At 40.9% G+C, this 27,848-nt stretch overlaps 1 protein-coding gene across 1 annotated transcript; it reads right to left on the minus strand.

Moving 5' to 3' along the window:
- Positions 1–1,833: 1,833 nt before the first annotated feature.
- On the minus strand, positions 1,834–27,644 carry GALNTL5 (polypeptide N-acetylgalactosaminyltransferase like 5; the record flags this gene model as incomplete). Its single annotated transcript, XM_080665143.1, has 8 exons — positions 27,548–27,644; positions 26,699–26,819; positions 24,601–24,767; positions 21,891–22,013; positions 17,160–17,409; positions 14,666–14,783; positions 5,229–5,378; positions 1,834–2,007 (listed from the first exon to the last, which is right to left on the minus strand). Exons 1-8 carry the CDS (start codon positions 27,630–27,632, stop codon positions 1,834–1,836), a joined length of 1,188 nt encoding a protein of 395 aa, XP_080521269.1. The 5' UTR covers positions 27,633–27,644.
- Positions 27,645–27,848: the final 204 nt, after the last annotated feature.

Consider the following 27,848-nt stretch of genomic DNA (forward strand, 5'->3'; position numbering starts at 1 on the left):
TTCCAGAGTCAACTGAATCAATATTCAAGAGGTTGTTGTTTAAGCAACATTTCTAGTGATGATCTAGAAATGATGTTTAGTGACTGAACTAAATTATTAGAAAGCTGACTTAATATTAGGCCCAGGGCTCTAAAAGAACATTTGCCTTTTTCTTTCTGCAAGCTGATAGTTACATCCTCCTCCTTTATACTTAAAAAAATTATTCTTAATTTTTAAGACTAGAAAAGGTGTTACTTTAAGAGGATGCTCTATATTTCTACTACTTTCTTTTTTCCTTCTGCTACAGAATTTCTATTTTGTATTTTACTCTAATTTTAACAGATTTATGGGTTCATTATAATCAATCTTTTACTAGGTATAAAATATCGGCCAAGAATATAATGATAATGTTGTACTTATTTTGTACTGCTAGATTAACCTTTTAAAGTCTTAATCAAATTACCCTGGCCATCTGTAATATATGAGCACAGGCTTTTCCCATGTCTTTCTTACAACAGAATTTATAGAGTATTTTGCTAAATATGTAAGTATAAAGACATTGTAAACAGATTCCTTTTTCTTTACATTGCCTTTATTATCTCAAAAAACACAAGCTTCATGAAGGGAGGGGTGTTTGCCGGCTCCATTTCTGCTGCACCCCAGCACCTAGGAGAACACCTGGCCTAGGATGACCACTCACTCAGTCATTGACTGAATGAGCATAACAGATGAGCCCAGTTGTTTATTGCTGTAAAAAACACTTTATGTGCATGGCTCAGGGGTTGAGTGTCAACCTATGAACCAGGAGGTCACAGTTCGATTCCTGGTCAGGGCACATGCCCAGGTTGCGGGCTTGATCCCCAGTAGGGGGCGTGCAGGAGGCAGCCGATCAATGATTCTCTCATCATTGATGTTTTTAATAATTAAAGATATAAATTAAAAAAAGTTTATGTCTTCTCCAGCATAGGCTATGTTTAGTGGTCCTGCCCTAAGTCTCCCCCACTCCTTTTTACTCCTTTCAATGTGTTCCATATTTTCTCATTCTGTTTGCCTTTGTGAATTAAATATACTTCACTTTCCCAGCCACCTGCACCAGGGTGGATGCAACAGACATCCCCTCTACCCCAGGGAAGTACTTTAGACATCTGGGAGTGTGTTCACACAGGACAGACTTGGAACCTAGCTGCCTCTTCCCCGACCCCAGCTAAACAGTTCTCGAGTCAGAACAGAGATTATCAACAGGGCCCGCAATTGAAGAAGTGTTAGGAGAACTATAGGCCAGAGTTAAAGGAGAAGAGACATGAAAAAGGCAAAATCAGAAGTAGGGCAGTAGGGGTGTCTCCAAGTGACAGGATGGATGGGAACAAATGGGAGCTGGACCGGGACACCCGGGCAAGTAGACTGGACATCAGAAACTCAGGAATCCAACTAAGCAAGGTGCCAATACCATTATCGGCGTTGGCAGCAAGAAAGGAGTTGAACCAAAGTGAGTATTACCAACCAAGGCTCTCTGTGAGTATCTCCCTGAGAAGACCACTGGGTCAGGCCGCCTTTCTGGAGTAGGAATAGAGTTGGCAAAGGCTCCCAAGGCTACCAGGACCAAGTGAGTTTAGCAAACGATTGGAGATGATTATGTGACAGAGTCTCAGCTAATTGACAGCATACATTTCCAATGTTCAAGGTCCTGCCACCCAGAAATTGGGTGGCAGATGAGTTACAAGGTTAAGGGCTATCATTAAAGGAGCAAGGAAAGAGTCCTGTTGTAGACCACTCTGGCTGTATTTCATATAATGTCACGATGTTCCAAACTTGTGCTCTTCTCTGTGTTGAAGGCCGAGGGGACTTTTTAACCCTTTATTGATGAAAATTATTTGCTTTCATTTCATCAAATGTCTCCAGTTCTGGGAAGACAGTATCTAGATACCACTGAAATGACTTGCAGCCCAATCGTCTCCTTAATTCAACACGCTCACTAATGTTTCCATAGGGGGTGGATTTCAGATCAGGTCTTTGTAAAAAGAACTGCTCCTAAATGGAAATAAAGAGTTTCATTAAACCAAACCAATCTTTGGTCATCAAAACATGACATCACAAGAACTTTACAAAAAAATTTTAAAAACCCTTCTAACTTCCTCTGTATAGGAACACACACAGAATCTGGGACTTACTCACCCCACATGTATGCACAATATGTGCTATGATGGACCATGGCAGAGGTAGGGTATATCCCCTTTCTCTTACCGTCTCAGTGATACTCAAGGACAAAAAGCCCTCACTGCCCCATTCCAACCAGTATTTTCTTGGGTTCAGAAATGGGGATGATGTGGTAGCTCAGGGCAAATAGACTCTGGAGGAAGACAGCCTGGGTTTAAATGTTGGTTGGTTCTGCTACTTATTAACTACGTAACCTTGGCCCCTACCCTCATGAGGTTGTTGTGAGGACTGAACACTTTAATACACGCAAAGCCCTGGGGAGATGAAGGCTAGCTAGTGTCATGTCAGTGTCAGCCACTATTATTACCATACCTGGTTAGTCTTTTACACTTTCTGATTGAAGGAAGCACCAAGGATGAATATCTAATGCACTCAACCTGCTTCATATTAAAAGTAGTATTCTAAGTAGACCAAAGCCTCCTTGTATTTTCATCTGTGTATTCCCAGTGCCTAGTATACAGTATAGTAATGTTGAATGAGAGGAGCTTGCTTATTTAAATTAGCATATTATGGGCATGCCATGTTGGATTCCCCCAGGGACCCTTGGCCACTGGAGGTCTTTGCCATCTTCTCTTGTCACTGCCTAGCTGCCCGGGGTGGTTGATGCAGGGGGTGAGTGAGTCTAAGGGTGGGGGAGGGGTGTCCTCATTTTGGAGTGAAAACAGAGAAGATCTTAGGCAATATCTCCCTGTTTGAAACCTTCTCTTATCCAGTGTCACTCACTCAGGTTCCCCATGTGCTGTCTCATACAGTCCATTGAGTATGCCAAACATCATATTCTTTTTAAGTTAGAGGAACTTTTTGTCACTATATCTTCTGTGATATTCAGTAAACCCAATCCTAGCTGTGATCAAGTCGACTATTTAAATCTGTGATCAGAGTTCACAGAAAAGAAATCAACAATCATAGCACACAGTTACCAAGAAACTGTAAGCAGTATAATTTAGAGATTACTTCAGGGGTAGAACTCTGGGCTTAGAAATCTTACATTTTACTTCATACTCTCCGGTACTAAGTGCCTTTTTAAAGTGAATTATGTTTTACCTTTTTAAAAATGATTTTTTAAAAATCAGGAAATATAATACATACAAAAAGTTCATAAAACATAAATGTGCAACATAATGGATTATTGAAAAATCAATGGTGGTAATGCTGACTAGGTCAAGAAATAGAACATAACTTGCATCCCAGAAGCCCCTGGCCTCCCCTTTCCTGGCCAGCATCCTTTCTCTTAGTTTTCAATGCCTTCTTGATTATGGAGTCACTTCTTTGCTTTTCTTTCTAGCTTTGGTATCTAAATATGCATATATAGATTATACGGTTTAATTTTACCCATTTTAACTTATAGAAAAATACTATATTTTACTGTATTTGGCTGCTTTTGTTCTCCATTATGTCTTTAAGATTTACCTATACTGTTGTATCTACTGTTGGTTAATTTCTGCTACTGTAGCAATTAAATGTATCACATTTATCCATTCTACTTTTGATGAGTATTTGTGCTATATTCATTTGAGACTAATAAATAGTGCTGTTTATAAACATTCTTATTATGTGTTCTGGTACACAAAAGCACACATTTCTGTAGATTGGAACTGTTGGATCATGGGATAGTCATATCTTTTACTTAATGTTGCCCAACTGTTTTCCAAAGTGAGCTTGTGATAATAAGCACTCCCACCATCCGTGTCTGAGAATTCCTGTTGCTTGCTAACACTTGGTCCTATCAGATTTTAAATTATAAATATCTCCCTGAATTGTTGTTTTTAATCCTCACCCGAGGATATGTTCTTCATTGATTTTAGAGAGAGAGGGAGAGGGAGAGAGAGAAAAACATCAATGTGAGAGAGAAACATCTATCAGTTGCCTCCTGTATACACCCCAACCAGGGATAGAACCCACAACCTGGGCATGTGCCCTGACTGGGGATTGAACCCGTAATCTTTCAGTGTATGGAATAATGCTCCAACCAACTGAACTGCACTGGCCAGGGCTCTGCCTGAGGTTTTCATTCACATTGCCCTGATTGCTAAAGAAATTGAGTATTATTACTTTCATAACTTTAAATAATAAACTAAAGAAATATTAGGTCAAGACCAGGGCATATAATATCACAGAGAGATTCTTACACATTTCTACCCATGTATCTGAAGGGGGGTCTTGTTGAGGTTACTGTCCATGTCTGTTGTGCAGGGATTCTGGATGAACGACCTTTGAATCGAAATGGAGCCACACTACAGTTCTCTGTACGTGCACCCATTTAGGTCCTGGCAGGGGCTTACACTTGGGGATGTGCACACATGAAGGGGTGTGGCTTTGGTATAGAAATCTTTGACTGTTTATAGAAAAGATGAAGGAGATCTAAATGGCCCTGACCCAGTGGCTCAGTCAGTTGGAGCACCATCCCATACACCAAAAGGTTGCAATTTCTAGTCCCAGTCAGGGCACATACAGGAGGCAACCAGTCAATGTTTTTCTCTCACATCGATGTTTCTCTTCTTTTCTCTCTCCCTTCCTCCCTCTGTAAAATCAATAAAAACATATCCTTGGGTTAGGATTGAAAAAACAAACACAAAAGACTTGCATAGTCCCCAGATCAGCAGCCACATAATTGGGAACTTAGGCATTAAAGAAGAGATCTAAGAGTTGCCTGTGCAGATGGGAGCAGGGAGAGGTATTTGCTTCAGAGGGGCAGTCCTTGGGGGGTAAGGGGCCAAAAGACCTAAGCTAAATAAACAAACAAACAAACAAACAAATAAATAAATAAATAAAATACTCCTTGTGCTGGTTGAGTCCCTTCTGAGAAGCTTGAGTTTCCCTAGAAATTAAAAGTCAGGTGCAAGTGTAGCAGCTTCGAATGAACAATTGAGAACAGGGTCTGGAGAAGAGTGGCTGAGCAGTGGGAGGGATACCGCTAACGTAAGGAAAACTGAGGAAAGAACAAAACTTGCTGTCTGGAAAGGCAGTAGAAGACCTCTTCAGAGCAAGTCCCACCGTGTACGTTCATCTGTTCAAAGCACAGAGGTATCCTTTACCTTGTATTCATCCAGCCAGACATGTACCAGTCTGAGGTTGTTATATCTCAGGGCTTTGAGAACTTGGGTTACATTTTGGATAATATGTCTATCAACATGTCCTACTCGAGAGCAGGGCAGTATAAAGAGCTGGCCTCCACACATCCAGATCTAGACATAAGAAAAACAGAAAACATATTCATGTGCGTTTTCTATTAACAGGCAACTAGTGATTTTTTTTTTTACAAACATAACAATAGCTCACATTTATTAAGTTTCTTATTTAATTTAATCCTCACAACAACCCTATAACATAGATATTGTGTTATCCCCATTTTACAGATGGAGAAACTAATACAGAGATTGGTTAAGCAGTTTGCCCAGTGACACAGGGCTGGTAAGTAGCAGAGTACAGGATTCAAATTCAGGAAACCCAGTGCCAACACCAGTGTTCTGAATACTAAGTGATTCTGCTTCTCTTATACACTGAGTGGCCAGATTATTATGATCTCTGAATGCATAATAATCTGGCCACCCAGTGTATATCCTATATAATAAAAGGCTAATATACAAATTGTCCCCTCAACCAGGAGTTCGACCAGCAGGCAGGCCGGCCAACCGCCCATGTCCCCTCCCCCTGGCCAGGCTGGCCGGACCCCACCCATGCACAAATTCATGCACCAGGCCTCATACACACACACACACACACACACATACACACACGCTGAGTGGCCAGATTATTATGCATTCAGAGATCATAATAATCTGCCACTCAGTGTATATGACCAATTCTGAGGCTGATTATGTGTGAAGAGTGGCATGACGAATTTGTCTTAAAATATTCTCCACAATGGAATAATATGCAGCTGTAAAAAAGAAGGATCTCTTACACTTTGACACAGCATGGAGGGACCCGGAGAGTATTGTGCTAAGTGAAATAAGTCAGTTACAGAAAGATAAGTATCACATGATCTCACTCATATGTGGAATCTAATGATCAAAATTAACTGATGAACAAAGTAGATCCAGAGACATGGAGACATGCAATAGACTGATAAATCTCAGAGGGAAGGTGGGGGAGGGGGTGTGGCAGGAAGAGATTAACCAAAGAACTTATATGAATTTATGCATAACCCATGGACACAGACAGTAGTGCAGTAGGCCTGGGGAGGGGGGAATGCAGGGTGGAAGGGAACAAAGGGGGGAAAAGGGGGACATATGTAATACTTTGAACAATAAAGATACCTTTTAAAAATTAATATTCTCACCCAGTTGGTGTGGCTCAGTGGTTGAGTGTCGACCTATGAAACAGGAAGTCACAGTTCAATTCCCAATCAGGGCGCATGCCTGGGTTGTGGGCTAGATCTCCAGTGTGGGGTGTGCAGAAGGCAGCCGATCAATGATTTTCTCTCATCATTGATGTTTCTATCTCTCTCTCCCTCTCTCTTCCTCTCTGAAATCAATAAAAATATATGAAAAAATGATATTCTCAAACAATATAAGAAAATATTACACTATGTTAACACGGGCATGGCTTCACATGGTGTGAAGTGGCAGAGGTCAGCTCTGAGGCCATCGAGGTGTGAAGACAGAGTTGACAAGAACAGTCTTGGGAACACCCATGTTAAAGAGACTCACAGAAGAGGAACTTCTGTGGAGGAAACTGAGCACCACCAGGCAATGGAAGGGGAACCAGAAATGTCCTAAAAGCCAAGAAAACTTCTGGAAAAGTCTGGTCTGAAGGGAGTGGTTATAGGGTTAAGCCTTGGATTGGCCTGTGGTAGGGCCACAAACCAGTCCTAGCCTGGAGGGCAGAGCTCTCCTAGCATAATTAAGCCTGACCTTGTAGCCCTCCATAACTTCTTCCTAAGTAGCTAATGGGCTGTGGGAGGTGCAGCAAGTGTTGCCAAAACAAGAGAAACTCATAAGAACATTGTAACTATGTTGACCACTTCCTTGTTTTCTCTGAACATAAAATAAAGCTTCAGCTTGCCAGCTGGATTTTTCTGTGTCCTCATCCAGGCATGGGAGATCCACCAAGCCCCAGCTGTATTCTCTTTGTCTGTCTTCTTTAATCCTTCACCGCCCTCCTCAGGTTCACCCTTGGCCATGCTGGCACAGCACATGTGGCGCCCAACATGGGACCTGAGTACCGGGGAACTACAATTGCAAGGTGAAAGGACACTCCAGTGAAGCACGAGCAGAAAGCAAAAAGTAAAGTAAGGAGCACAGTTTAGTAATAGCTTAATAGCTAGGCATAAAACATGGGGAAAAGGGAACTCTAAAACAATGCAAATTCTTAAATTTCTTAAGGTGTCAAAAGGTACTCTTTTAAATCAGGCTCAAAAAAAATGAGTGCCCTTGTCATCTTTAACTAGGTGGGCTCTTGTTTGAAGTGCATTATGCCAACTTCATATTGAGCATCAAAAGTCTAACACCTAAGGCCCCGGATCCTCTGCCTCTAGTGTGGGAAGGCTCAACATCTAGAGAAAATGGGACTAACAGTCATCTTACAAAAGGACTCTTTAATGCTTTGTCTGAAAATTACCATATGACTCCTTGGGACAGGCAGATTTTAGCAAAAATAACTTTAGATGCCAGTCAATGCTATGGAGAGCAGAATATGATAAGATCTGTGATCATCAGGCTGAGATCTAGGCTGCATTCTGCCTGTAAGTCCCAGGCAATATAAAAAACATCTGAAAGATCCATGAAAAGAACTCTAATTTATCAAGTCCTATCTATGTGTTGTGGGCGATTGTCTGTTGATTGTTGTTTTATCTGTTTGTTGTTTGGTTTAATTTGTTTATTGTTAGTCCATTAAGCATGCCTTTAATGTAATTTTAAAGAAACAGTAGGTGGCCAGACCATTACTAAATTTCCCCAGAGCAAACAGAATGTGGGAATGGGGAGAGAAAGAATATGAGCAGTCCACATGGCTGATAACACAGGTTCCAAGAAAATTCCCTAGACAGAAGGAAGTAACTAAAAAAAAGCCCCAGCCCATTGACTTGTTTTTTGGTGATCCTGTAAAATGGACGCCCACTCCCAAGAGTGTTATTAAAAGTCTCATTTTTGCCATGTTTTTATTTCCCAGTCCGTCATTTGAAATTTGGATAGATAAGACTTTTCTCACAATTTAGGGATACGTCTGGGATTTCTGTACTCGTGAAGAGATAAAGGCTAGATTAAGAGAAATGGCGGGCCCTACCCAATTTTGGGTGGCACTTGAACTGAGCCCCATATCTCTTCATGGATGCTATAGAATAAACCCAATACTGTTTTTCTTTAAAAGATGGCAAAAATGACACAAGGAAAACATACAGGCTATATTTGGGCAACAAGATTAGTGTTTTCATAATAATAGGTAGTTCTTGAATAATATGGACCACATTCCAAGGTTGCCTCACAGGTCCTGGGCACTCCTGTTTTTATAAAGGAAAATAAAATAAAATAATAAAGCCACTGAAAGTCAGTAAGTTATGTCTGTTACAGAATTTGCCAAAGAAAATGTCTTAGATAATAATAATTGGCTTTAAAATCTCAAAATTGTTAAAGGGCCAGTCACCTTTCTCCCTATAAAAGCAGGAAAACCACAGCAGTAAGGAAAAAATGTGGCAGTTTTGCATTCGAGTGGCTACAGGCCTGCTCCCTCCTCCCCTTGCCTTTTCGCCATGCCTCTACATAATTTTCCAAAGTCCTTGGTAACTTAAAGACTTTGGAACATTGCTAAATTAAAAAAATTGTTAAATATCTAAAAAACAAAATACTGAAATATCAAACTAAGTTTCCTCATATGAAAAAATCTAGAGAATATAATTAAATCTATTTGATTGAATGTGCCTTGTGTTTTGTTTGAAATATATCCTTAGAGATGTGGATATGTTCCTAATCTGAGAAATGCTAGGTGTTTGGCTTGCCGGCTAGAGTTTGAGGCTTCTGGGAGTTTGGAGTTCAGGTTAGGTTGGGAGGAATTGTATGGTTGTGATGGCACAGTGCATGGATTGTGGAGGTTCATCTTTGAGAGGAATGGTTCTTGTGTTTTCTCTGGAGAGACTGGTGGTTTGGTGTGTATTGTGGTCCTTATGTGTATTATGTGTGGTGGAATTTCAACCTAGGATATAGTATTTTGTTGGCCTAATTAGAGGATAAGGATTAATTCTATGGTCTAAACCAAATTTTTAATGCTAAGGCCAGTTTGAATTTAATTGATGTCTTTTTTTTTTTTTTAATATATTTTATTGATATTTTACAGAGAGGAAGGGAGAGGGATAGAGAGCTAGAAACATCGATGAGAGAGAAACATCGATCAGCTGCCTCCTGCACACCTCCTACTGGGGATGTGCCCGAAACCAAGGTACATGCCCTTGACTGGAATCGAACCCGGGACCCTTCAGTCCGCAGGCCGACGCTCTATCCACTGAGCCAAACCGGTTTCGGCAATTGATGTCTTTTAATATAATCTTTGGGTTATGCATATTTGATAATCTTTCCAAGTTAAATTTCAAGACTGTAAATGAGAGATACCTTTGGGACATTTCAAGGGCCCTGGAATGATTCAAGGATTTATTCTCTTCTCTTAAAAGAAATATTTTTAAACTAAATTAGACCAATCTAATATACTTGAAATTATGTGGGAAGCTTTATCAGATAAAAGTTAATAACTGTGTTCTGTTTAAATACATATAAACAATTGGTTCTAACAAAGTCCACAGTAAAATTTGCAAAAAGAATACTGTTTAAAAGTAAATTTAAAAAGGAGAAATTTTAAAATCTCTTCCACTACTATTTACAAAGTAAACTAACAGTTATTATTCAGGCATTAAATCTCACTATTAATGAGACACCATGAAGAAAAAGAAAGTTACTTTTACTTGAGATGTATGCATTGCAGTATTGGCCAGCATGTCTCTCTCCTACTAGTTCTTGTGAAAAGCAACCAAGTTGGTTGTTCTGTTTAAAAGAAAGTAAAAGTTTTGAAAAGAAACTCCCTAAATGTGGCTTAGAGATTGCTCTGGGAAAAAATACAGTGGGAAATGCCCTTCAAATACCTAGGAACTGTACTTAAAAATCAATGTATTAAGCTTCAGAAGGTAGAAATACAAAAGGATTGCCTCAAGACCTTAAATGACTTTTAGAAATTATTAGAGGACATTAATTAGTTAAGACCTTATCTAAAAATCTCTACAGGAAAAATGACAAATTTATTCAATATACTTAGGAATCCTAAGAAAGTTGTTATTAAGTGTATGCACAGACCCACAGAGTCATTTTTCTAATTTTGTGGCTTGCATGTAACAGCAGTTTGCAACCATCTAAAAAATATAAGTGCCAAGCGGTTTGAGGCCATCTAGTAAATGCTATCTTCCCTAAACCAAGGACACTTAAAAGTAAATAATTTGTATTTTGCCTCCGTAACCAAAGCTTATGTCGTTATACTCAAAAAGACTGATAGCAGAAATCCAATTAGTGTCATTTACTGTCCACACCCTAGGTCAAATAAAGTTCAGGGGAACTAATAGTGGAAGGATACCAGAGGCTTAATATTGTCACAGAGGCTTGTCTCTCACCTGGACATTACTTATCATGGAAGCATTTTATCTGTGTTTGTGCTGATATTGGACCAGCCTACATTCAGGGAATGGTCCAAGATGCAGGAGAGTAAAGTGTTGTGTAAATGAATACTGCTCCAAGATTGATGTTGATGATAATTCAATGCCCCCTAGGCAGGGAAACTTTAAGTGGGGCCAGCCCCAGCCCCACCAAACTGTAGGGGCCTTACCTTTGACCCCACTGCAGCCTTTCCAGTCAGCTTAGTCCCAAAGCCAACCATTCTAAACCTTTACCGTGCCACCCTGGGAAGTGCAGGATTGGACCTCAGTCCCACCTCCCGATATGTACTAACCCCGGAGATGGGGCCTCAGGCCATTGCTATGGGAGTGTATGGTCCCCTTCCTGTGGGCATGATGGGCTAATATTAGGGAGGAGCAGTTGAACATTGAAAAGGTTTCAAGTTCTCCTTGGGGTGATAGATCAGGACTATACTGGAGAAATTAAAATAATGGCACAATTAATACTATAAATCAGGTCTTACCAGAAACAAAAGTAGCACAGATTCAAGGTCAGGCAACAGCAGAAAGAGCCAATCCTACTCTTAAAAAGCAATTACAAAAACAAAAAAAGGGGGAGAAGGATGTTATCTGTTAAATTCTTTGAATTATGATGCAGAGAGTTGTACAACAGCCAAAAGGCATTGGACCTCCAGTGCAATAGCCTCTGCCGAGTTAGCCCAGTGGAAGGATGCACAAACCAGGCAAGAGTTTTATCAGATTCAGTAATGATGTGGGGAAGAGATTGTGTTTTGTATCTTTCCAGAAGGAGCAGCACAGCCAGTTTGGGTGCCAGAGCATTACGTGTATCGCCACAATGGACCCAGAGAAGCTCCATGTCCCTTCGTTCAAAAGATTGAGAGTTGGCCCAATGACAGCAAAGTGGAAGAAGAAAATGAAGGCTATACCAGGGGCCGAGGTGCCAACATGGGGTCAGCTGAAGAAGTTAACAACTGAAGCCCAGCAGATGGTAGAAAAGCAGGAAGTGGAAGCTACTCCCTCAACCATGTTTCTGGCTATGCTAGCATTGGTTAGCTGCCAGTCTTCTGTAAAGTCTTGCACAGCCAAGTCCGAGGACTCTGAGTAAATATACACCAGCAGCAAAAGAAACCTTCATTTTATAGCTGAAAATGTTAACATGTCTGTAGTTTGATTTCTCTCTTATTGCTGTGTTGCATTGGCATTGTTTTGTTATTGTTTTAATAGCCAGAGCTTTGTTCTTGATGTTTAAGTTTTACTTTTATAGTAGCTTAAAAACAAAAGACGGGGGAGATGTAGGGAGCAGCTATAGGGTTAAGCCTCAGATTGACCTGTGGCAGGGCCACAAAAAAATCCCAGCTTGAAGGGCAGAGCTCTCCTAGCATAATTAAGCCTGACTTTGTAGTCCTCCCTAATTCCTTCCTAAGTAGCTAATGGGCTGTGGGAGGTGTAGCAAGTGTTGCCAAAACAAGAGAAACTCATAAGAACATTGTAACTATGTTGACCACTCCTTGTTTATCTCTGAATATAAAATAAAGCCTCAGCTTGCCAGCTGGATCTTTCTGTGTCCTCATCCAGGCATGGGAGATCCGCTGAGCCCCAGCTGTATTCTCTTTGTCTATCTTCTTTAATCCTTCACCGCCCCTCCTCAGGTTCACTCTTGGCTGTGCTGGCATGGCACACTGGTCTATAGTGCCAAATGCTGCAGTAACCTCAAGTCTAGAGAAGACCAAAAGCCATCCATTAGGGACATCGATATTAAGCTGGTGACAATTCCTGGGATGATGTTGCAAGATGCTGAATACCCCCCATGGTTTACTGGATTGAAGAGGAAGCAAGAAATGAAGAAGTATACACAGGTGTAGACTATCTTTTCTCTCTTTTCTCAGGAAAGACAAGGTTACTTCTCTGGGTTAGAGACCACTGCTAGTGTCATGACAGCACTTTAGCTATTTATTCATTTTTTGTTTGTTTATGCAAAACCTAAGGATACTTAAAGGATAGGAAGCAATGGATTGGTTGAAAATATCGAAGCAAGGAGATTTAATACATTTGAGTAATAAGTTAGCTGTTCTTCACTATATGGAGGGAATATAGAGCCAGAAAAAGGAATATACTTACTTTTCAAATATGAATGTATCATTCACAAAATTGATTTTAGGGGGAAAGTCCATATACTATATTCTCAGAGCAATGTAATGAAAAGGAATGACCAACCAGACAAATAAAAGTGGCAAAGGCATGGGTGTTATAAAACACTGGCTGATCAGAAGGGAAGACACGAGTGGAAACAATCAATGAAAATAACTAACAGGATGCTGCCAATAAGGGCTTGGAAGAAAATATACTGCTCTAGATATTCCTATATTCATAATAAAGTGCCTGAAGGTTTATGAAATAAGTCTGCACTTAAAATAGCTTTAAAAACAAGTGAATGAAGTAACCAGCCAAAAGAAGGAAGAGGGAGCTAAAATCCAAAACAGAAAAAAAAAATCGTTGGAAAAAGAAACATGGAAAAGAAATATAGTAAACAATTAGTACATGCTAAGGTAACATGAAATTCAAAGTGTGATCTCTGCAGATGACTTAATAGAGTATAAGGAACAGATGGCAAAATGTAAACTGGAATAGTAGTGGCTCTCACTTATTAATCAGCTCATATAAATTCATCAATTAAGCTGTTTGCTCCACACCAACTTTCTTGGTTGGGCAAAGAGACAAGATAGAGAAAAGTGAGGGGAAATGTGAAGAGGAGTAATAGTGAGCTCACAGCCTAGACTTTGATGTACAGTCCATTATAAAAATCTCTTAGAATTCAGTAAAAAACAAATACCTATGATAAACATACAATAAATGTTTGAATAGTATCTTATATATATTTTTTAGACTCTCTCTAGGAAAATCTACTTTGTACTTTATTCTCTACCCCAATTATTTCATTCAATATCACAAAATTCTGAGAATGGCATTTATATTTATTCCTACTTAACAGGTGAGGAAACTGAGACTAGAAAAATTAATGACTTGCCAAGGATTTTACAGTGGTAGAGCCAGGACTAATTCTCAAGTCTAATATCACAGTATTTTTTAAAAGTTGAATCTACTTTTAATAATTGAGATACAATTCACACACTACAAGAAATCACTCTTTTAAAGGACGGAAGTTTGTGATTTTCAGTATTTCCTCAAGATTGTGCCACAATTGCCATTAATTCCAGAATACTTGTACCCTCTTTAAAGAAACTTGGCACCCACTAGCATCAGACTCCTTCCTCCAGCCCCTGGCAACCACGAATCTACTTCCTGTTTTAATGGATTCACTTATTCTAGCCATTTCATATGAATGGACTCATAGATATAAGTGGCTTTGTGTCTGGCTCCTTCCACTTACCATAATGTTCTCAAGTTTCATCTGTGTTGTAGCAAGTACCCCAGGATTTAAGAGTTAGGAGACAACTCAGACATCCTCTCATTTTACAGCTGGAGAAACTAAGACCAAAGATAGTTTATATATTTAGTGGCATCCAGGTCCCCTACCTCCTGATCCTGTGTTATTTCTACCACACTGTAACTACCAAGACAACAAGTAGAATAAAAAAGAGATTCCACAATAGATTGAAATAGTCTATTAATTTGATATGCCATATATTAGAAATAATATATGGTAGGAAAGTGATATTTTATGAAATGTTTTCAATTTTTTGCAAGGAGTCCCACAAATTGTATATTTCATGGGATACCAGAATGATACCAGATACTCATGTAGAAAAATGGCATAATTGCCACAGCAGATTGCATGACTTAAAGTTTGATTTCACTTTGTATATACAAAGGTAACTATTTAAAAAACCAACACAAAATCTGAATTACCCTTAGTGAAAGTTCCAAATTTTCTGCTCCCCAGAGGTTCATTTCCTTGTCGTACTGTCCGATCTCGTTAAAATAATGTCGATTTATAGCAAAAATTCCTCCAGACATTGCAGGGGACCTAAAAAGGACACAAATATTAAGTTGATTCTACAGACTCAGTTAGTATGGATTTTTGCCAAAATTATATTGAATATTAATGATAATACAGTTAAAAACTAGAAAACAACCATATTAACTAATGTCCAAATTTTTAAACATACATTTAAGTATGTAAAATTACTAAGTTAAAACCAGAACTACCAAAAAGTAGACAATAAATTTACTGAGCTCTTACCAAATTATGCAAGCAATATACAGGGTAGGGTAAAAGTAGGTTTACAGTTGTTCATATGGAAAATAATATAATAATCAATAATAATACAAGAATAAACTCTGCGTTTCATGTATTTAGAACTGTAAACTTACTATTGCCCCACCTGTGTTCTAAATGTTGTGTGGTCAGCAGGAAAATTATCTTTAGACTGCAAGTTTCCTATGGGGATGAAGACTGAATTGGGTAGTGAAGTTCAGAAATCCCCCCTACTAAGGGCATTAAGGGCAATACTTACTTCAGGGAAAAACCATCACATTATAAAGCATTTTTTTTCTTTTGTCCATCAAAGCAGGACCCATAAATACCAAACTAAATAGTTTGAATGAAATTACCTGGGCCCGGCTGGCTTGGCTCAGTGGTTGAGCATCGACCTATGAACCAGGAGATCACGGTTTGATTCCCTATCAGGGCACATGCCTGGAATGGGGGCTCGATCCCCAGTGTAGGGCGTGCAGGAGGCAGCTGATCAATGATTCTCTCTCATCATTGATGTTTCTATCTCTCTCTCCCTCTCCCTTCCTCTCTGAAATTAATAAAAATATTTTAAAAAAGAAAGTATTTACATACTCATTCATTCATTCATTTGTTCAAAAAATGACCTATTTTAAAAAAAACTATCTATTAAGCAGCTTTAACATGTTAGGGATAAATTAGTGAGTCAACAGGCGAAGATGAGAGTAGGGATATCAGGTAGAGGTTGCTGCAGTGGTCCCAGAGAAAGACGATGGAATCTTGGATAAGGGTATAGCAAAGGTGATGAGATGTGGTCAAATTCTTGATATATTTTGAAGATGGAGCCAGCAGATGTGCTTATCATGGGGTGTGGGGTGTTGGGAGGAAAAGAGTCACTGTTGGCTGCAACGTTTCAGGCCTGGGAACTTGAAAGACAGACTTGCAGGGCACTGAGATGGGGAATGCTGTAGGTGGGGCAGGGTTTTGGTGGGAACATTCAGTTTGAGATGTGTATTCGGCATTCAAGTAGAGAGGCCAGTGATAGTAGGATAGTTGGATAGATGCATTTGGCATTCTGAGAGAGGTCAGGGCTGGAGACATAACTAATGGGCATCATCAGCCTAGGAGGATGAGATTCACTCTGAGGAGGGACGGGGGCGGTGGGTGGAAAAGAGGACACAGGATTGAGACATGGACACCTCAACAGTAAGAGGTGGGAGAGAAGAGGCGGATTCGGCAGAGAAGATGGGAAGGAGTAATGGTGAGGCGGGAGGAAGACCAGGAGGCCGTGGTGGTCAGGAGCCCAAGGGAAGCATGCACGTACGAAAGAAGGAAGGGAGAGCTCAGCAGGCAGAGCAAGTGAGATGAGGACTGAGAACTGGACACTGGATTTAACAATGGGAAGGCCATTAACACTTTTTTTGGGGGGGGGGAGGGCAAGGCAAAGCCTGATTAAAGTGAGTTTAAGAGACAAGTGTTAATAGAGGCAAAGATCAAGGACTTGCTAGGCTATAGTGTTAGAAAATTTACTCACGTGGTTTGTGAAACAAAGAGGTTAAAGGTAAAAGAAGAGAAGTGAGCTTGGTTCCAAAGTTATCAGTAAATATGGAAAGGGACCTGGAGGAAGTCTCTTCAGAAAGAGCCTCATCGATGCAGTTAGAAGTCACAAAATTCAAATCGTTCTCACAGTTAGAGGTCCAGTTTCCCAGACCAGTAATCTAGGAAAATCATGTTCATCTCAATCTATAACATTAGATAGAAGCCCCTGGATAAATATTTTAGAAACAAATGTGGCAGAGACATCTACTTTTTCTATCCACAGTGCTGGCATTTTGGTCATTGATCAGCATATACAACTTGTTACTGAGAACCAAGTCCACATTCTAAAGATGGACCTTTGAGGCCAGAGGGATACTAACCACAGAGGTGTTGTGTACTGGGGTGAAATGCTCATTTTCAGTGGAAGGAATTCAAAACCTACTCAATTCTATTATTATAGATGTCTAGAAACAAGATAAATAACTTCCAGAAACAGGATAAATAACAAAATATCATTAAGCTCAAGAAATTGAAGAAATAATCTCTGAAAGCTTCTTTCCCCTGCCCCTCCCCCTCCTCCCAGGTACCAATACACATATGTTATTTCCCCGTAACCTGAAGAAATCTCACCGGATGGGTGTGGTGGGTCCTTCTGGTCCATCCATCTCATAAGTGAAAACAGTGTCCCATTCAAATTGTAGATGCCAGTTGAAAGCTCCTCTTACAATAGGAGAGGGATAGTAGTTCAGTGTCAGGTGGTCAATGGAATCCACCATGGGACACACCACCATTTTGTGGTCCTTGGCGATGGCCGCTAGCAAGGGCTCCAGCCAGACTCTGTTCACTTCACAGTGGCTGTCCAGGAACACCAGCACGTCCCCTGGGGAGGCAAGAACAGGCTCATGTTCGTCCATGTGGATGAAACACCTGACAACCCAAGTCAAAGCCCAACACAACCCATTTGTGGAATATTTGCTGTGTGTTTGTCTCTCAAGGTGCTTTCAATCCCACTGGGGGAAGGTAAGAGACACATATTTTGTACTAAAATGTGGGACATGATACACTACAGATATGCAGAGGGAGCAGGGGAACTGTGGGCTAGAGAGTAGGTTTGGGGAAGATTCTAAAGAAGCAGGGAGAACTGAGCTAGCCTTCGATTAAAAATATTTTTTATCTGGGCTTTGACCACTCAGCTCAATTGAGCAAGAGTTTACTGTGAGGATACCTTCTGTGCTATTTACTTCGAGATGCATACTTATTTCTGCTTTGGCGTTCAAGCTCTAATGAGGGTCTATTCTGCTTAGAGAACCTGGGAAAATATGGCACAGCCCAAATAAAGAAAACGTGTTTGGAAATACCCAGTGTGGGCTCTGCTCCAGGCGAAGGGCCCTCAACATTTAAAATAAGAATTCCCTTTGGTCAGGATTTCTACTTTCAGCAGCTTATTCCATAGGCACAAGCACATATTTGCACAGAATATATTCGTACAAGAATTTCCAGTGCAGCCTTTTTTTAGTAATCACAAAAAATAAAAATCACCAGTTGAAAAATGGCTAAACAAATTATGGCAATCCATTAATGGAATCCACAAGACCACATTATGATTAAAAACTGACATACATCCTAAGTAATGTCATAGGAAAAGTTCCAAAACATTAAAATTAAAAAAATAGAGAGAAACCAAAATGGCGGCATAGGTAAACACCTAAACTCTGCCTCGCACAACAATATCAAAACTACAACTAAAAGACAAAATGGACACCATCCAGAACCACAGGAAAGCTGGCTGAGTGGAAATTCTACAACTAAAAGAAAAGAGGAAAGCACATTGAGACTCAGAGGAGCTACAAAAGGCTGAGGTACGGAGGCTTGCATGTAGAGAGGACGGGCAGCTATGTGCACTGTGGCTGAGTGCCCTGCTGGCTTTCTAAAGCGGGAGGGAGAAGGAAACTCCCGACTGCACTGAACTCCAGTCCCAGGCGAGACGCTTGGAAACCAGACTCATTCAGGAGGAATCTGGACTGTCAGGACAAAGAAAGCACACTGAGACTCGGGAGCTGTGGAAGACAGAGGTCTGGAGGCGCGCGCATGCGTGCAGAGAGGACTGACTGCTAAATGCATGGGAGGCTGAGTGCGCGGCTGGTTTTCTAAAGCAGGAGGGAGACAGAAGCTCCTGACTGCGTTGAACTCCAGTTCCGGGCAAGTTTCTGGGAACACCGACTCATTTGGGGAGAAACTGGACTGTCTGGCAGCGGGCGAAACTCGAAGGCGGCTTTCTCTCAGAGGTGCTTGCAGCGATTACCGAGGGACACTGAGACCCAGGGTCCTCATAGGGCAGGGCTGATGGGAAACCAAGGCTGTCTGCTCCACCCTGAAACTCCGCCCCATCCAAGTCGAGCACAGAGGCTTTTGCAATTTTGCAAATCTTGTCTCATAAGAGTGTCTCCAGCACAGAAGTTCTCCCAGCATAGACACAGCTGATCCTCACAGCCAATTGGCCTGGAGGTCAATTCCTCCCAGTGATAACAACAACAATCAAGACTTAACTACAACAAGGCTGAGCACACAGCCCACAAAGGGGTGTACCAAGAGTGTCCACCTCAGGTAACTGGGGAGGCTGAGCCACTGGGCCCTAGAGGACACCTACCACACAAAGCTATTCTACCAACTCAGGGAAGCAGCAAAAATGCGGAGACAAAGAAACAGATCACAAATGAAAGAAATGGAGGAAAACAAATGACTGGATATAGAGTTCAAAACCACGGTTATAAGGTTTTTCAAGAATTTCCTAGAAAAAGCTGATAAATTTAACGAGACCCTCGAGGATATGAAAAAGGACCAACTAGAAATTAAACATACACTGACTGAAATAAAAAATATTATACAGGGACCTAACAGCAGACTAGAGGACCGCAAGAATCAAGTCAAAGAGTTGAAATACAAAGAAGCAAAAACACTCAGCTGGAAAAGCAAAAAGAATCCAAAAATTTGAAGATAGTGTAAGGACCCTCTGGGACAACCTCAAGCGTACCAACATCTGAATTTTTGGGGTGCCAGAAGAAGAGAGAGAGCAAGATACTGAAAACCTATTTGAAGAAATAATGACAGAAAACTTCCCCCACCTGGTGAAAGAAATAGAATTATAAGTCCAGGAAGCGCACAAGAACCCCAAACAAAAGGAATCCAAAGAGGACCACACCACGACACATCATAATTAAAATGCCAAGAGCAAAAGACAAAGAGAGAATATTAAAAGCAGCAAGACAAAAACAGTTAATTACCTACAAGCGAGCACCCATACGACTGTCAGCTGATTTCTCAACAGAAACTATGCAGGCCAGACGGGAGTGGCAAGAAATATTCAAAGTGATGAATAGGAAGAACCTACAACCAAGATTACTCTACCCAGCAAAGCTATCATTCAGAATTGAAGGGCAGATAAAGAGCTTCACAGATAAGAAAAAGCTAAAGGAGTTCATCAACACCAAACCAGTATTATATGAAATGCTGAAAGGTATTCTTTAAGAAGAGGAAGAAGAAGAAAAAGGTAAAGATAAAAATTATGAACAACTAATACATGTCTATCAACAAGTGAATCTAAAAATCAAGTTAATAAAAAATCTGATGAACAGAATAAACTGGTGAATATAATAGAATCAGGGGCATAGAAAGGTGGTGGACTGACAATTCTCAGGGGGAAAGGGGTGTGGGAGGTGCGGGAAGAGACTGGACAAAAAGCGTACACCTATGGATGAGGACAGTGGCGGGGAGGTAAGGGCAGAGGGTGGGGTGGGAACTGGGTGGAGGGGAGCTATGGGGGGAAAAAAGGGAATAATTGTAATAATCTGAACAATAAAGATTTATTAAATTAAAAAAAATTTAAAAAGTAAGTCTCAGGTAAATAATGATGGTATGATTCCATATACAAGATGGGGGCAAAAGTAGATTTATAGCCCTAGCCAGTTTGGCTAAGTGGATAGAGCATCAGCCTGCAGACTGAAGGGTCCCGGGTTCGATTCTGGTCAAGAGCACATGCCTGGACTGTGGCCTCGATTCCCAATAGGGGGAGGCAGGAGGCAGTTGATTAATGATTCTCTTATCATTTATGCTCCTATCTCTCTCTCCCTCTCCCTTTCTCTCTGAAATCAATAAAAATATATATTTAAATATATTTTATTGATTTTTACAGAGGCTTTTACATATTTGGCTTTTATTTGGCCTTCTGCTTAATAAGGAGTCCCGGATGCAACAGGGCCTGATGAAATACCCTGGACACTACCCATGTCCTTTGGTTCTAGCTTAATATTTTGCCCAACACCTCTGCTCCTTCAGGATTCCAGGCAGTCTGAGAGCTGGAATGGCCAGAGCCCCTTGGGACTCATCCCCCAGCAGAGCTGACTGCTCAGGGCTCCCCGCTGAGTCCCTCCCTAGGAACCACCGTTGGCAGAGGAGGTGGGCTGCCTTGTCCAAGCGACGCCCCCTCCCTGGGGCAGGCTATCCTCATCCCTGCCTGATCCCCTTACTCTGATGTGGCTCTTGGTGGAAGCCTAGGGAGTATGCTGCCCAGATCTCCATTCAAGAGAACCTGCTGTGAGGAGCCCATCTGCCAGCTTGCACATCTTTGGACCTAGCACAGCATTCACACCAAGACCTTGCTCTCCCCGGGGCTCCCCGACAATGACTGAGCACTCTGTGTGTGGAGGGACAAGGGGGAGAGTGTGGGGGAAGGAAGAGCTAGAGCTGGGCCAGCAGAACCCAATGCAGGACTCCTCTAAGGGGTGCTCTTTGCTCGGGGTTCCCCACTAGTCCAGTGGAGCCTGTCTGAAGCTCTTTCAACTCAAACCTTTTTCCCTCTCTCCCTTCCCAGGTGTCAGATCCACTCTCCTCTTTATCCTTCACACACATGTCTCCCAGCAACTTTCTCTTCTCCTTTCACCTTGGCTTCAGAGTCCCTGAATGGATGCCCTTCCTGGCTTCAGAGTCTCCCTTGCCCCAGGCAGCTGCCCCTCAGCTCCCCTGGCCCCCCAAAGTCTTGCTTCCTCACTGCCTGACAGACCCGGTTCCCAAGAGCACTCGAATGCATTCCATGTGTGTGCAACTGCCTCTCAGACTTCAGATCTGCGGACCCTCACCCTGTAACCGGGGCTGACATCTCCTACATATTTGAAATAACAAATTGATGTTTTGAAGCAACATACTTTGAGTCAAAAGAAAATTAAATTCTCATAGGACTCAAATCCAGGTCCAGGCTCTGTTTAGGCTCCTGGAGACATGGAGGGTGTCTGGGGGGTCCTTTGCACAGGGGCAGAAAGGTCTCCGAGACGTAGACGCTGGGTCATGTGCCCAGGCAAGTGTTCATACCTGAAGCGCGCGCCGCTCCCATCAGCCTTGCACGGATCAGCCCCTCTCTCTTTTTGGTTCTTATTATTTTAATCTTCTCCCGAAAAATTTCCAGGTGATAGTCTAGTTTTTCTTTCAAATCATCTGAGGGGAAATAAATGCAAGACCTGACAATGTGTAAACAAGAACTGCAGAGATGAAAACAGCCAAGCACAATTTTGATTGATTCCTAAAAACCATGGTAATCCACAGAGGTTCTCACTTGAAAAGAAAAATTTATTCTATGTGAGGAAGAGAAGGACGAGTGTTTCAGCACTGAAGTCAGCTGTAAATATTCGTTTGTTCCTAGTGAAATAGCTCTACTTTAATAAATCATTCTGTAAATTGTAATTGAAGCATGAGTTATGGTGTTTTGGAGCAGTCTGGCTTTATTACTTACAACTGCGCTTCTAACTTGGTGGTAACTCTTACCCAAGTTATCAAACCACTTGAATCTCAGTTCCCTCGTCAGTGGGAAGGGGTACCCACCATGTTCCTTGCTGTATTGTAGTGAGAGGAAGAAATACCACACTCAGCATAACTCGGTACCTCATCGTCGCTCAGTATTTAGAGGTTAATGTGATGATCATAACAGAGGCTGGGCTCAGGTGAGATGGATACAGATGCCTCAGAGACTAAATTCCTAATCCTAGAAATCTGGACCAGGAGATGGGGATCAATGGAAGCAGGTTGATTGTCTTGGAGAAGGAGGGATCTCCTGCCAGGTCTTTAAACAGAGGCAAGGGCCCTGCTCAGCAGCTAGGCTCAGATGTCGGCAAATGCCTGTCTGCCCTTCCGGACACAGGAGAAGTCTGGGAGTGAGACTGAGGAGGAAATGGGCGCTCAGCAGTGATTGCTGACATTGAGTGGAGGGCCTGCGTTCCTAGAAGACAGGATTGCTGTTGGCTTATAGTCAACAGGGACCAGGACTCTGAGAAAGGTGGGCACAGAGGTCAGCTCTGGACATGCCTCTGGTGTAACTCAGTGGGGGCAGATCCCTGGACCTGTCTCCTGCTCCCCAGGCTGAGGGAGTCCATTGGCAGACTATTGGTGTCAGCTGGGAAAGGCAAGCTTCAGTTCAAAAAATTCTCCTACTGGTGAAATTGTTGCAAATTAAAAGCAGGAATATGTTCATCCTGAGTTCCATCAGAACACAGAACACTCCATTTCCTGCATTTTCTGTGCTGAGGTTCTATGAGAGTCAAAGACTAAGCTCCTTGGTGGGGGAAGGGGGGAGGGTGAGGTCACCACAGGCCAGGTGACCGTGGATCAAGGAGGACACGGAGAGGTATCTAGGCTGGCACACACCCAAATCTTGGGCATCAGCAGCAATTCACCTCATGCCTACAGAATGGATGAGCAGGTCGCCAGGTATTCTCTGAACTCATGATGCGGTTCTGCAAGGCTGGGAGTGGTGTCCCTGGTTATCCTGGGCCTGGATCTCCACCGTATAACCCCTGTCCTTCCGGTGAGAAGGTAGAACTCCATGGTCTAGCAGAAGACCCCACCTTGTCCCCCGCTCATGGCTTTTCTGGGGACTTCTTGCCCAGCATGTGATAAAATTTATTGCTCCCTGCTATTGATCAGATAAGGAATTTGACCATCTCTCCACATTCCCTCCCGTGCACAAGACTAGAAATAAACAGTGCTGTGCTGAATAGGGGTGGCTCCTGTAGAAATAATGTCGTGTGTGATGGTGCTTGGCCAGAAGGGAAATCCTTAAATGTAGCTGACATTAGCTCGATTTAGAGTCCACCTCTGAGTTGACACACCTGGAGTTTCTTCTCTTTTCTGCTCTTCTTCCTACTGTCCTTTTTTTCTTTCCCAGCCCACAGTAAGCCAGATTCACAGTGATTGGGTAAACGGATGCATTGCTTCCATGGGAAATGGACCCCACAGGGACCTGTAGACTCCAATAATTCATTCAAGGACCTGTAATCTTTTCACTCATCTGGGTCCTTTGGGCTGGCCTCTGGTTTGTACTTAAGTTGTAAAACAAACAACTAATTTTAAGTGCTAAGCGTAATCAGATTTTTCTACTAGTATCACAATTTTTTAAACCAGTGAGCAAGCAGGTATGATCACTTACCTGTACTTGGTCCAAGTAAAATTCTTTCATGGAAAGAACCTAGATCATGTCTTTCCCCTGCACTAAGCCTGTAAGAGCTCCCCATTTTCTCCAGAAAAAATTCGAACAATGCCCTTTGTAAGCACTTGCCTTTTTATATCTCTGCTTCTATGTCCACCCTTCCCCTCAACTCTACACTCAGACATGAACTACATAAAATACGGAACTATTCCAAACTCACCACATTTTCTCTTGCCTCTGGGTTTTTTTTTTTTTTTTTTTTATGCTATTTCCTCTGCCTGAAATACTGCTTCCTTCCTGTCGTCTAGATAATTCCAATATACCCTTCAGGCCCTCAGTTTAGATGTCACTTCTTCCTGAGTGTCATCAATGATCTCTAAAGACCAGGTGGGTGCCCCTACGTTTACCTCATAGAAGCACTAACCACCCAATGTGTCCAAGAATGTAAGACCAGTTCTTACATCCACACCAGTGTAGCAATAGCATCTAGCTCAGTGCCTGCCTCAACACCACCCAAAACTGTTGTGTAAAATAACTCACATGCCATCAGAGACAGCACTGCCTTCCAAGTGAATTAGGTAGACTACTAGTGTTCTGTCTTACCAAATTCGCTCATGTCATCTACCAAAATAATTTCTTCAAGGATCTGGTGTGGAGTGAGGTTCATGACACTGGACACTGTCCGAAACAAGGTATTAAATTCTTCATTGTGGAAACAAATGACAATGCTGGCAGTAGGTAGCCTGGTTGGGTAACGTTTTTTAAGACACCTGTAGGCATATATAAGAGGAAGAAAAATGATTCATGTTTTGGGATCGCAGCTAACCTGGTTTCAAACTATATTACAAAGCTATAGTAACCAAAACAATATGGTATTGGCATAAAAAACAGACATGTGGATCAATGAAACAGAATAGAGCCCAGAAATAAACCCATGAATATATGCTCAACTAATTTATGACAAAGGAGGCAAGAATATACAATGGGGTAAAGACAGTCTCTTCTATGAATTGTGTTGGGAAAACTGGACAGCCACATGCAAAAGAATGAAACTGGACCACTGTCTCACACCATACACAAAAATTAATTCAAAATAGTTAAAGACTTGAATTAAGACCAGAAAGCATAAAACTCCTAGAAGAAAACATAGGCGGTAAGCTCATTGAGATCAATCTTGGCAATGATTTTTTAATTCTGACACTGAAAATAAGGTAACAAAAGCAAAAATAAATAAGTTGGACTGCATCAAACTAAAAAACTTCTGCATTATAATGGTGAGCCATTAATGAAAGGAAAAGGCAACCTAGTGAGTGAGAGAAAATATTTGCAAATCATATACCTGATAAGGGGTTATATCTAAAATATACAAAGAACTCACACAACTCAATAGCAAACAAACAAAACAAACAATATGATTTTTTAAATGGGCAAAAGATCTGAATAGATATTTTTCTAAAGAAGACATACAGATGGCCAATAGGTACATGAAAAGATGCTCAACATCATTAATCATCAGGGAAATGCAGATCAAAACCAAAATGAGATATCAACTCACACCTGTTAGAATGGCTATTATAAAAAAGACAAGGAATATTAAGTGTTGGTGAGGATGTAGAGAAAAGGGAACCCTGGTGTTCTGTGTGTAGGAACGAATTTAAATTGGTGCAGCCACTATAGAAACAGTATGGAGCTTCCTCAAAAGTTAAAAATAAAACTGCCATATGGTTCAACAATTCCATTTTTAGGTACTTATTTGAAGATAACAAAAACACTATCTCAAAAAGATATCTGCACCTCCATGTTCATTATAGCATTACTTACAATAGCCAACACATGGAAACAATCTAAGTGTCCATTGGTGGATGAATGGATTAAAAAAAGTTATAATAAAGCTATAAAAAGTTCCATCAAAAAATGGAACCATAAAAAGAAGGAAATCTTGCCATTTGCAACAACATGGATGGGCCTTGAGGGCATTATACTAAGTAGAATAAGTCACAAAAAGACAAATTCATGTAATCTCACTTACATGTGGAATCTAAACAACAACTTCCATATCCCCTCCTGACCCCCAGCAGGAAAACCAAGCTCATGGATACAGAGAACAGATTGGTGGTTGCCAGAGGTAGAGGGTGGGTGAAATGAGTGAAAGAGACAGGTTGAAAGGTACAAACTTCCAGTTAAAAAATAAATAAGTCCTGGGGTGTAAAATACAGCATGGTGACTGTAGGTAATACCACTGTATTGCATATTTAAAAGTTGCAAGGAGAGCCTGGCCAGCGTGGCTTGAGTGTTGACCCATGCAACAAGAGGTTGCTGGTTCAATTCCCACTTGCGGCACATGCCCAGGTTTTGGTCTCGATCCCCAGCAGCGGGTGTGCAGGAGGCAGCCAATCCATACTGATGTTTCTTTCTCATTGATGTTTATATCTCTCTTTCCCTCTCCCTTTCTCTCTTTATAAAATCATTGAAAATGTATTTTAAAAAATAAAAGTTGTGAGGAGAATTGATCTTAAAAGTTCTCATCACAAAAAAACCCAACATGTTTTGAAACTATGTATGGTGACTGATGTTAACTAGATTTATTGTGGTGATTATTTTACAATATATACTAATATAAATTCATTATGTTGTACACCTGAAACTAATATAATGTTATATATCAATTATATTTCAATACAAAAAAAATGGAGAAACATACATTTTATCCCTGGTATCTGGCACACGTCTCTGATTACCCAAGCTTTTACTGATAATGGTATTAAGTCCATATATTAAAAGGCCATGAAGAAATTCTGGGTCCGTATAGTTAAAATTCTCACCTGCAAGAATAGGTAATTACAGTCACTAAGTATTGGCTTACTACCATCACTTTGATAAAGAGATGACATTTTTAATATATTTTTATTGATTTCAGAGAGGAAGGGAGAGGGATAGAAACAGCAATGATGAGAGAGAATCATTGATTGGCTGCCTCCTGCATGCCCCCTAATGGGGATCAAGCCTGCAACCTGGGCATGTGCCCTTGACTGGAATCGAACCTGGGACCCTTCAGTCCACAGGCCAACGCTCCATCCACTGAGCCAAACCAGCTAGGGCAAAGGGGTGACATTTTTAACTCTACCTATTAAAATTTATTTTTTATGAAAAACAGAAAGCTACCTAAAACAAATATATCAAACTATATTTAAAAATTGTTAAGTTCAGATGCTAAATATATACACACCTGTTTTATTATTTTTTGCATATAGTATATAAAATATTTCATAATTTAGAAATTGGTCTAAAAGGACATTCTCTCACTCTTGCAAATATTAAATATATGACATATTTTCCCCTTAAAATGGCTAACAGAGAAATTCAAAATAGTTACCTAATTTTAAAAATGGACGCCGTTCCTTAGTTTCATTTTTGTTAGGTTTTTCAGTTCTTACATGTTGTCTTGGTATTTGCCCTGAGCTGTGGATAGCTTGCTGTTGCAATTTTTTATTAAGTTTCCAAATTGACGCAGGCTCCTGGGGTTTCTTCTGCCAGTTGCTCACATGATCACGGTGAAAATGTACATATAACAGAGCTGACAAGATCCCAAGTGTCAAGGTTCCATAGAGTAAACACAGGATTGTGACATTTCGCATTGTAAATCTAGCATTTTTTAGGATCCATTTTTAAGTTTCCTAAATCAGAAGGATTTGGGAGAAGCTATATTAGACATTTCAATGGTTTGTAGGGTCACCTACTTGACTTAAATTCTATCTTCAGCATTTTAAAAACAATCATTTTGCTATCAATGTTTATTATATATTTTTAAAAGATAGTATACTTTTTTCTATTATCAGAAACTCTTAAAATTG

This window comes from Plecotus auritus (genome assembly GCF_963455305.1).
Source record: "Plecotus auritus genome assembly, chromosome: 4".
Taxonomy (NCBI): domain Eukaryota; kingdom Metazoa; phylum Chordata; class Mammalia; order Chiroptera; family Vespertilionidae; genus Plecotus; species Plecotus auritus.